The sequence below is a fragment of the Hypanus sabinus genome, chromosome X1, assembly GCF_030144855.1.
Source record: "Hypanus sabinus isolate sHypSab1 chromosome X1, sHypSab1.hap1, whole genome shotgun sequence".
NCBI lineage: Eukaryota > Metazoa > Chordata > Chondrichthyes > Myliobatiformes > Dasyatidae > Hypanus > Hypanus sabinus.
Genome location: NC_082738.1, coordinates 56,135,901 through 56,148,046, shown reverse-complemented (window position 1 = coordinate 56,148,046; position 12,146 = coordinate 56,135,901). Strand labels below are relative to the sequence as shown.

General features: G+C 41.8%; 1 protein-coding gene across 7 annotated transcripts in view; it reads left to right on the top strand.

Moving 5' to 3' along the window:
- ubtf (upstream binding transcription factor) overlaps positions 1–12,146 on the top strand; it is a 61,240-nt gene that overhangs the window by 33,340 nt on the left and 15,754 nt on the right. For 4 of the 7 annotated variants that reach the window (XM_059956623.1, XM_059956619.1, XM_059956624.1 and 1 more), the window contains exons 13-14: positions 5,846–6,001; positions 11,622–11,807. In XM_059956623.1, coding sequence (XP_059812606.1) covers positions 5,846–6,001; positions 11,622–11,807 — 342 coding nt within the window. The remainder of the gene's footprint in view (positions 1–5,845; positions 6,002–11,621; positions 11,808–12,146) is intronic. The other 3 variants (XM_059956621.1, XM_059956620.1, XM_059956622.1) reach the window with 2 other exon arrangements.

The window sequence follows — 12,146 nt, the reverse complement described above, 5'->3', positions numbered from 1 at the left end:
ATAAATTATGCAATCCATTCAAGGATATTTGTTAAGTTGGGTCTGTCTCATAATTGCATTAAAGATTAGAGGTCACTGCTGGAGCCTCCTATTGGCACTACTGCGATTTTTAAATTGTGCTTATTACCTCATTTAGTACAGCTCATTCCAGGTGTACAGAATTATTTAGCTATCAAACAAAAAAAGTTCTGGACTACTTTCATTTAACCTGACTTCTGCAGACTGTTCAAAATCTTCCAGTTTCTTTGTAGCTCTTGTAGTTAAAAACTACAGTAATACTGTAGTTTAAAAACTAGCAATACGCATGTTGGTTCTTGTCACTTGTGTCTATCCCTTACTACTATTTGAAGGGTATGGGAGGAATGAGGGGAGACATACAAGTATTGCTGGAGCATTGTGGGGCAATCTAGATTGCTCATACATCAAATACTGTATTCAAGTAGTTGGTAGAAATTTGCACCCATTGCTGTACCAATTTAACCATATAACATATAACCATATAACAATCACAGCACCGAAACAGGCCACCTCGGCCCTCCTAGTCCGTGCCGAACTCTTAATCTCACCTAGTCCCACCTACCCGCACTCAGCCCATAACCCTCCACTCCTTTCCTGTCTATATACCTTTCCAATTTTACCTTAAATGACACAACTGAACTGGCCTCTACTACTTCTACAGGAAGCTCATTCCACACAGCTATCACTCTGAGTAAAGAAATACCCCCTCGTGTTTCCCTTAAACTTCTGTCCCCTAACTCTCAAAACATGTCCTCTCGTTTGAATCTCCCCTACTCCCAATGGAAACAGCCTATTCACGTCAACTCTATCTATCCCTCTCAAAATTTTAAATACCTCCATCAAAACCCCCCTCAGCCTTCTACACTCCAATGAATAGAGACCTAACTTGTTCAACCTTTCTCTGTAAGTTAAGTGCTGAAACCCAGGTAACATCCTAGTAAATCGTCTCTGCACTCTCTCTAATTTATTGATATCTTTCCTATAATTCGGTGACCAGAACTGTACACAATATTCCAAATTTGTCCTTACCAATGCCTTATACAATTTTAACATTACATCCCAAGTTCTGTACTCAATGCTCTGATTTATAAAGGCCAGCGTTCCAAAAGCCGCCTTCACCACCCTATCTACGTGAGACTCCACCTTCAGGGAACTATACACTGTTATTCCTAGATCTCTCTGTTCCACTGCATTCCTCAATGCCCTACCATTTACCCTGTATGTTCTATTTGGATTATTCCTGCCAAAATGTAGAACCTCACACTTCTCAGCATTAAACTGCATCTGCCAACGTTCAGCCCATTCTTCTAACCGGCATAAATCTCCCTGCAAGCTTTGAAAACCCACCTCATTATCCACAACACCTCCTACCTTAGTATCATCGGCATACTTACTAATCCAATTTACCACCCCATCATCCAGATCATTTATGTATATTACAAACAACATTGGGCCCAAAACAGATCCCTGAGGCACCCCGCTAGTCACCGGCCTCCATCCGGATAAACAATTATCCATCACTACTCTCTGGCATCTCCCATCTAGCCACTGCTGAATCCATTTTATTACTCCAGCATTAATACCTAACGACTGAACCTTCTTAACTAACCTTCCATGTGGAACTTTGTCAAAGACCTTGCTGAAGTCCATGCAGACTACATCCACTGCCTTACCCTCGTCAACGTTCCTCATAACTACTTCAAAAAATTCAATAAGGTTTGTCAAACATGACCTTCCACGCACAAATCCATGCTGGCTACTCCTAGTCAGATCCTGTCTATCCAGATAATTATAAATACTATCTCTAAGAATACTTTCCATTAATTTACCCACCACTGATGTCAAACTGACAGGTCTATAATTGCTAGACTTACTTCTAGAACCCTTTTTAAACAATGGAACCACATGAGCAATACGCCAATCCTCCAGCACAATCCCCGTTTCTAATGACATCTTAAAGATCTCCGTCAGAGCTCCTGCTATTTCTACACAAACTTCCCTCAAGGTCCTGGGGAATATCCTGTCAGGACCCGGAGATTTATCCACTTTTAAATTTCTTAAAAGCGCCAGCACTTCCACCTCTTTAATCGTCATAGGTTCCATGACTTCCTTACTTGTTTCCCACACCTTACACAATTTAATATCCTTCTCCTTAGTGAATACCGAAGAGAAGAAATCATTCAAAATCTCTCCCATCTCCCTCGGCTCCACACATAGCTGACCACCCTGATTCTCTAAGGGACCAATTTTATCCCTCACTACCCTCTTGCTTTTAATATAACTGTAGAAACCTTTTGGATTTACTTTCACCTTATTTGCCAAACCAACCTCGTATCTTCTTTTAGCTTTTCTAATCTTTCTTAAGATTCCTTTTACATTCTTTATATTCCTCGAGCAATTCCTTTACTCCATGCTGCCTATATCTATTGTAGACATCCCTCTTTTTTCCGAACCAAGTTTCTAATATCCCTTGAAACCCATAGTGCTTTCAAACCTTTAACCTTTCCTTTCAACCTAACAGGAACATAAAGATTCTGTACCCTCATAATTTCACCCTTAAATAACCTCCATTTCTCTATTACATCCTTCCTATAAAACAATTTGACCCAATCCACTCTCTCTAAATCCCTTCGCATCTCCCCAAAGTTAGCCTTTCTCCAATCAAAAATCTCAACTCCAGGTCCAGTCCTGTCATTCTCCATAATTATATTGAAGCTAATGCTATTGTGATCACTGGACCCGAAGTGCTCCCCAACACATACATCTGTCAGCTGACCTATCGCATTCCCTAACAGGAGATCCAACACTGCCCCATCTCTAGTCGGTACTTCTATGTATTGTTGCAAAAAAACCATCCTGTACACATTTCACAAACTCTAAACCATCCAGCCCTTTTACAGAATGAGCTTTCCAATCTACATGTGGAAAATTAAAATCTCCCACAATCACCACCTTGTGTTTACTCCAAATATCTGCTTTCTCCTTACACATTTGCTCTTCCAACTCACGCTCCCCATTAGGTGGCCTATGAAACACTCCTATCAGTGTCACTACACCTTTCCCATTCCTCAATTCCACCCAAATAGCCTCCCTAGAGGAGCTCCCTAATCTATCCTTCCAAAGCACCACCATAAGATTTTCTCGGACAAGCAATGCAACACCTCCTCCTCTGGCCCCTCCTACTCTATCACACCTGAAGCAACTAAATCCAGGAATATTTAGTTGCCAATCACACCCTTCCTGCAACCATGTTTCACTAATAGCTACAACATCATAATTCCAGGTAGCAATCCACATTTTAAGCTCATCCACCTTTCTTACAATGCTCCTAGCATTAAAATAGATACATTTAAGATACTCTCCACCTTCTCTCTTTTCATCCCTAACAATGCATTCAAATTTATTAACCTTTTCTTTCGTCTCCCCTACATCTTCAGGCTGAGCGCATCCCTTCTCCATCACCTGCCTTTCCTCCCTCACACATTGTCTAGTTACTTGCTCTACTGGTGAACTAACCTCCTCTCCCATAGTTTCCTCAAATTGATTCCCGCCCCCCCATCTTACTAGTTTAAAGTCTGCCCTGTAGCCCTAGCAAACCTCCCCGCTAGGATATTGGCCCTCCCAGGATTCAAGTGTAACCCGTCCTTCTTGAACAGGTCACGCCTGCCCAAGATTACTACCTTTGCGGTCCTTCTTCTTAACTGCCTTCCTAACTCCCTGTACTCTTGTTTCAGGACCTCTTCCCCTTTCCTACCTATGTCATTGGTACCTACATGTACCACGACCTCTGGCTCTTCACCCTCCCACTTCAGGATATCTTGGACACGATCAGAAACGTCCCAAACCCTGGCACCAGGGAGGCAAACTACCATCCAGGACTCCCGATCACCTCCACAGAACCGCCTGTCTGAACCCCTGACTATTGAGTCCCCTATTACTATGGTCCTCTTTCTTCTATCCCTACCCTTCTGAGCTACAGGGCCGTCCTCTGTGCCGGAGGCCCGGCCACTGTCACTTCCTCCAGGTAGGCTGTCCCCAACAGTACTCAAACATGAGTACTTATTGTCAAAGGGTACAGCCACTGGGGTACTCTCTAGTACCTGCCTCTTCCCCTTCCTGACCGTGACCCACCTATCTGCCTCCCGTGGCCCCGGAGTGACCACCTGCCTGTAACTCCTCTCTATCACCTCCTCACTCTCCCTGACCAGGCAAAGATCATCGAGCTGCAGCTCCAGTTCCCTAACTCGGTCCCTTAGGAGCTGCAGTTCGGCGCAGATGTGGATGTCCGGGAGGCTCGGAGACTCCAGGACCTCCCACATCCGACACCGAGAACAACAAGCTGCCCTCACACTCATACTTCCCGAATAACTGAAAATAACAAGGAGAACTACAAGATAAGCCTACTTTGCCCTCTTCCGCTTAAGCCCTCTGAGCCCAAGCCCTACACTCTGCTCCCGGCTCACTCCGCTGCCTGCTTCTTAAGGCTGCGTTCTTTTTATATCTTCCCTCCTTCCCAGGCCTCCTTCGCGCGCCTGCGCAGTCCCGCCTCTCAGAACTCTGATCTGAGAAGCAATTTGAAAATGGCCGCCGCCGCACTTCCTCTCAAAGCCTCGCTGTCTTCTTCCAAAAGAGACAATTTAAAAATCAATGGTTGGGACAATGATCAAGACAATCTGGTGGGTATTGAAGTACTGCTAAACTTAGCGAGCCTTAATTTTTCTGCTGTCTCACTCTGTTTTCAGTAAGTTTCCATTTTCCTTCCACATTAACATTAGCTCAATTTCACGGAGTGCTGTCACTTTTTCATTGATCATGAAGTCTGTAGGATTCATTGCTATGATTTTCCGGTCCCTGTGGTCTCGAAGTGTAAGCCTGTAATTGGTAAGAGGATGCATGTAACGGGAATGACTCGGCCTCCCTCTGATCAGTGATTTGTGGTTTGACCACCAGTTGAATAAACTGAAAATATTTAATAAACAAATACCCAATCAATATGGTAGATGTGTGATTATTTCTGTTTTCTTTAATTGAATTTCTTTTCTCTCCTGTAACAATCTGCCATTTCAATTATCGGTTGAATTGGGTGCTACTGATTTTCATGTGGGGTATCTATGCACCAGTATTGCTAAGAGTTCAATGATTATGGTATATATGCATGGCAATATAATGTGCTGCCACAGTTGTTATGTCCCTGTCCACTAACTTGGTGTAGCCTCACAGCATTTAGTTAAGCCTTCTCCATTCAAAACTACAGGTGCCAAAAGCTTAGCATTCTTGATGATAGATTGATACTGCGTGGAGTGTTAATAGTTCCATTCTGTTGAAGATCCAAATCACATTCTTGGCTGGAACAGCCAAAAGTCACGTGAACCTAGACAATTCCAATTAATTGATCATCCATTGAAATTTAAAATATTCCTGTTCTAAACTGGATTAGCAGGCCAGAATAATGCTTGATGTGGCCAGATTGTGTGTATTGTTTGTATCAGTAGTGATTGAAAAGGCAAGTAGACAACTTGGCAGGGAACAATAGCTTTACAGTATCGCTTTAATTGAATGGTAGGCATTGGTAAGAGGAGAATTGACAATATACATTTTTTCCTCTGCACCCACAAGAGTTTGTGCACACCTGGATAGACTCTAGGGCCTTATTAGTGTACATCACAATTTGAGGTATATGTCATCTGGCCCTCTGCAAGGAGAGTGTTTCTCAAAAAAAAATACGACCAAGGCCTGGCAGCTTCAAGGGAGAATAGTAAAGGAAGTGGAAGACCAGCTGCTAGAATAAGCAAATGGTTAAAGGGTCTCTTCTCACATTTGTTATCAGACAACTACTGACAAACCAAAGCGTCCGATCTCTGCCATGTTCATTTTCTCGGAAGAGAAGCGCAAGAAGTTGCAAGAGGAGGAGCCAGAGCTCTCGGAAAGTGAACTGACAAGAAAATTGGCCAGGATGTGGACTGAGCTCTCTGAGAAGAAAAAGGTAATAATTGTTTGAGTGGTTAACAGACACCACGGTGTGGGCTGGGTAGTGGGTGGCTAGAGGTTGAATATTTCATAAGTGCAATTCTGTGCTTGCATTTGTGGTGCATATTGACAAAGTGGGAAGTTGGGCAGGTCATTGAGATCTCAGGTGATGAAATATTAGTCAAGAGTAGCTGTAGATGTAGGGAAATACTGCATTGAGCATGTGTGCCTAGTTGTATCTAGATTACAATTTTCAATGGCTTTTGTTTTTAAAACAGCAATGGGTGTTGGTTAGCCATGTGGGTGGCAGAATCAGCCAATGCTTTGAAGTTGAGCATCACATTTGCAATTGGAGTGAGTGACTGTACTTCATCACTGGCTGTTTCAGTCTTTCCATTCCTTTCAAAATAAAGCCTCCAATATTCTAAGATCCCTAGTCTGACTGCACATTTTGTAACAAATAGTGTTTGTGAAACACGTGAGTCAAAAATTTCACTGATAGCTGAGAAGCAAATAGACGTGATATTTCTCAAAGTTTAAATAAACTTAAGCTCTAGAGTGTAGGAGCATCTCTTCACTCCAGGGCTAAAAACCGATTATTGTAGTTCTTTCTTGTGTACTGCTGCCTCTGTAGTGCCCTCTGAAGCTCATACAGCTACTGTAACCTTGCTCTTACTGATTAAAACTGTAGGTAGCCTGAAGCCTGTTCATGAAGATAGAGATGTTTCAAGGAACTTCTGAAGACTGGCTCCTTGATCATTTTAAAACCACATTTCAACATTTCCAACGTGCATGGAATTACAGTTTAAGGAAATTTGTTCCTAAGTTCCTTTATTTTCTTTTTGTATTATTCATTGTTTTATCATTTGCTGGGTTTCCTGAGCCTACCTGCTTGTCACAGCTGCATTTTGCCTGGTTTATACTGCAAAATGCATTTGACCTTGTGCTGAAGAACTTTGTGATGGTTGCACTTTCCTTCCTTCCAAGTCATCTAGCCACCTATTTGTGGTGCTCGCAGATCTCCATAGTTTGTAGACTGTATTCCATGGGGCTAAAGCAGGGGGTCTCAACCATTTTTATGCTACAGACCAGTACCATTAAACAAGGGATCTATGGACCCCAGGTTGTGAAACCTTGGGCTAAAGCATCCTAAATGATCCATTCAAAGATTTATATCTTATTCCACTTTATATAAACTGGACTAAAATGAGTCAGTAGCATAACCTTGTAGGAATTCTTCAGCACCATTTTTATGGTACTAGATTGCTGCAGAGTTCGATTTTGAAACGTGCTGAGGTATCAGATTTTTAAAAATAATAAAAAAAAAATTTTTGAGCAGCACACAAAAAAAGCTAGAGCAATACCATTTATGCCATTTACAATCAGGCAGCATTTATGGAGGGAAATGGCCAGTTGATAAATCCTTCCATCAGGTTCATCAGACAGGCATTGATGTAAGGTCTTGATCTGAGTCATCAACTGCCCATTTCCCTCTATAGATGCTGCCTGTCCCACTGAATTATTCTAGTTCCTTTGTGTGCTGCTCTAGTTTTCCAGCATCTGCGGGATATCAACTATCACTATATGGTAATCGTGTTCTAATTGGGGCAGATCTTCCATTGCTACTGGCACTGGGCCATGCAATTGGGTCCATTCTGGGTCTGGCAGGAGCCCAGCTCCCTTCACTGCAGAATGGGGGCTGACCTGATACAGACCAGGTTATGCTTCTGATTTCCCTAAACCCTCAAGGTTGTCAAAACTACTTATGTGGTACTGACTGCCTGACCTTCATATCTAAAAGAATTAAGGATATTTTTCATTTAAAGCAGTAAAAAATAAATCTTAAAAATACTGGAAGTAACTTGGGAGTGAAACTTTTCTACTTTTCACCCACCAGCTGATATGCCTTCTTTACTTAATGGGGACAGTTATGTTTGCATCGGGTTTGATCTGGTTGGGTTTCAAAACGTAGGCTTCACAATTTAAAAGTTTGGAATCTTAGTTGAGGGCACATGGACATGGTGGCTTCCATAATGTGTCCATGAGCAACTGCTGCCAGTGGCAAGATGGCAGATACTCTTCTTGGCTTGTGTCAATACCAGAGCTGGGAACTGGGTCTTGTCTGACAATGTCTAGCTCAGTCTTAATGGAGCAGAAGATCTAATCAAGTTTGGCTTTGAAGCTTGTTGAATAGCCTGTTGAAATGTCGAGATCCAAGGGGGCCAGTTTATTTTAGAAGCTTGATCCCACCTCTGATGACTTGAATTGAGTAGGAAGACAGGAAAAATGGGAAGTCTCGCTATTGCCTAGGTATTGGTCAGAATCCACTGCAAATGAAAATTCAATTGTTGATATGTATTTAAATTAAGGTTCCCATTGCCGTTAGTCCAGTAGCAGAAATGCATCGGACAACTGGACAGCTTTTGAACATTTTGAACAAAAGCATTAAACTTTTATGTCAGCCATGTTGCTTCAGATGTTTTAACCTTGCTTTTCACGCTTTCTGCATTTATGTTTGTGTTAAATAATCTTCCTTGCTGCCAAGGTACTCAGCTTTAATTTTCTATGCAGAGTAGTTACCTGATACTGCATTGTTTTCTTTCTGACCAAGGTCCAAGGATAGTTTCCAAAATTCATGCCTTAATGTCATAATGCCACCCTTCTCTCCTTCCTTACTTTTCCTCAATCACTTACTTTCAGGCCACAACACACCTAATTAACATCCCACCAGTTTGGTTGGTGTATAACTCTTTCATTGAGCAGCTTATGGGAGTGACAAAAGCGAGCATTTGGGTTGTGGTGTGTAGAATCTTTGAGCAGGTTTAATCTGTTGGTGAGTTGTGTATTTTTATACAATAATCACAATGTGATTGAATTAACTTTGGAATTTAATTTCTTAAATTTCAATGTGTTGGTATTTCATTGGAATAAAAGAAATTACAATGGGATGAGAGTGGAACTGACCAAAGTTGACTAGAAAAGGACACTGGCAGGAAGGACAGCAGAGCAGCAATGGCTGGAGTCGCTGTGAAAAATGAGGGAAGTACAAGACAGATATATTCCAAATAAGAAATTTTCGAATGGAAGAAGGATACCACTGTGGCTGACAGGTTAAGTCAGAACCAGAGTAAAAGCAAAAGGGAGGGCATACAAGGAAGCCAAAGCTAATAGGAAGATAGAGGATTGGGAAGCTTTTAAAAACTTGCAGAAGGAAACTAAGAAGGTCATTAGGAAGGAAAAGATAAATTATGAAAGGAAGCTGGCGACTAATATCAAAGAAGATACAAAAAGCTTTAAGTGTATGAAGGGTAAAGGAGAGTCAAGGGTAGATACATGACCAATAGAAAATGACACTGGAGATAATGTAATGAGAGACGCAGAGATGGCAGAGGAACTGAATGTGTAGTTTGCAACAGTCTTCACAGTGGAAGACATTTGCAGTATACCAGACATTCAAGAGTGTCAGGGAAGTGAAGAATGTGCAGTGAAAATTACAACTGAGAAGGTGCTCGGGAAGATTAATGGTCTGAGGGTGGATAAATCTCCTGGACCTGGTGGAATGTGCCCTCAGGTTCTGAAGGAAGTAGCTGGAGAGATTGCGGAGGCATTAACAATGATCTTTCAAGAATGGATAGATTCTGGCATTGTACCGGATGACTGGAAAATTGCAAATGTTACTCTGCTATTTAAGAAGGGTGGGAGGCAGCAGAAAGGAAACTATAGACCTGTTAGCCGGACATCAGTGGTTGGGAAGTTGTTGGAATAGATTGTTAGGGATGAGATTACAGAGTATCTGAAGGCACACAACAAGATAGGTGAAAGCCAGCATAGTTTCCTGAAAGGAAAATCCTGCCTGACTAACCTACTTAAATTTTTTTTTTTTTTTTTTTGTTTTTTGAGTAAATTACAAGCAGGGTAGACAAAGGAGATGCAGTAGATTGGTGTACTTGGATTTTCAGAAGGCCTTTGACAAGGTGCCGCACATGAGGCTGCTTAGCAAGATAAGAGCCAGTGGGATTACAGGGGAGTTACTAGCATGAGTGGAGCATTGGCTGATCGGCAGAAAACAGAGCGGGAATAAAGGGATCCTATTCTGACTGGCTGCCGGTTACCAGTGGAGTTCCACAGGGGTTGGTGTTGGGACCGCTGCTTTTTACAATGTATGTCAACGATTTGGACTATGGGATTAATGGATTTGTGGCTAAATTTGTTGATTCAAAGATAGGTGGAGGAGCGGGTAATGTTGAGGAAACAGAGCCTGCAGAGAGATTTAGATAGTTTAGGGGAATAGGCAAAGAAGTGGCAAATGAAATACAATGTTGAAAAGTGCATGGTCATGCACTTTGGAAGAAATAAATGGGCAGACTATTATTTAGATGGGCAGAGAATTCAAAATGCAGAGATGCAAAGGGATTTGGGAGTCCTTGTGCAGGATACCCCAAAGGTTAACCTCCAAGTTGAGTCGGTTGTGAAGAAGGCGAATGCAATGTTGGCATTCATTTCTATAGGTATAGAATATAAAAGCAGGGATGAAATGTTGAGACCACACTTGGGGTATTGTGTGCAGTGTTGGGCTCTTTATTTTAGAAAGGATATACTGACATTGGAGAGGGTTCAGAGAAGATTCATGAGAATGATTCCAGGAATGAAAGGGTTACCATATGAGGAATGTCTGGCAGCTCTTGGGCTGTATTCCCTGGAGATCAGGAGAATGAGGGGGTTTCTCATAGAAACATTCCAAATATTAAAAGGCCTGAACAGATTAAATATGGCAAAATTATTTCCCGTGGTAGGGGAGTCTAGGACAAGAGGGCACAACTTCAGGATTGGAGGACATCCATTTAGAACAGAGATGCGGAGAAATTAATTTTGTCAGAGGGTGGTAAATCTGTGGAATTTGTTGCCAAGAATGGCTGTGGAGGCCAATTCATTGGGTGCATTTAAGGCAGAGATAGGTTCTTGATTAGCCAGGGTATCAAAAGGTATGGGGAGAAAGCAGGGAAGTGGGGATGAATGGAAGAATTGGATCAGCCCTTGATTGAATGATGGAGCAGACTCAATGGGCCAAATGGCCTACTTCTGCCCTGATATCTTATGGTTTGATTGGTGGTTCAAGCTTGATATGACTCTAGTAATACTGGATTCCAGTTGTCCTTGTTACCAAGATGTACACTTCAAAAGTTTTTGTTTGTGATGTTTGCACAAAAATAAACTTTTTCATTGATTGTATTGAAGATGTTTAAAACTCCATTTTTTTCCCTCTTGTTGTCTCTTGGGTTTCTGTGCTCAATGAAAAGAATGGCAATGTTGGAATTAAACTTAATTTGTGCTGTGTACTTTAAGTTGTAAAAGTGCCATTTAGTAGAAATGTAAATCTGTGAAAGGGAAAAGGCCATACAGTTGTCTCCATATAGGAGGCAACTACTAAATTGAGTTTGAATTTTTTTCAATTTGGTAATTCTTTGGACCTTGCAAAGTTCTGTTTTAAAGTGGAATTTTATGAAATGGTACCCTACATGATAATCCCAGCAAAAAGTAGCTTTCTAAACTGCAAACTAATGCAATGTATTCAATTACTAAGTATCTAAAAGAAGGGTTTACATTTTTAAAGAACTAATAATGTTTTGCTGCAACAGGAAAAGTATCGACGCATGGAGGCAGCGGCAAAGGCTGAATCGGAACAGAAAAGGCAGGGCTATGGAAAAGATGGAAAAGGCTCTGCTGTCCGTGGAAAACTGCCAGAGCCACCCAAGACTGCAGAAGAGATCTGGCAACAGAATGTGATTGGCGATTATCTGGCCAAGTACAGGGTATGCGCCGAGGTAGTTGATAGAGGAATGGACCTCTTTAAATGGATGGTGATCAAGGCTGCTTACCAAACTTTGTAGGACTGTGTATCCTGGTGGGAAGTTTGAAATACTGGCAGAGACCAGACGGTTCAAAGCATGTTTGTGCTTTTAACATGAGGGAACCTCTTGCTATGCAGTTTTTCAAAGAGGCTCTTAGCATTTTCTTTTGACATGGTAATCAGAGCAGGTCCATCCACAACTCTAAATCTAATTTAGCTGTTTGTTTCCTACCTCAATTATTTCAACTAACCATCACCCCTCATCTCCTTCCAAGCTCGTCATGAACTGTTCAAAAACCTGATGTCAAAGGGG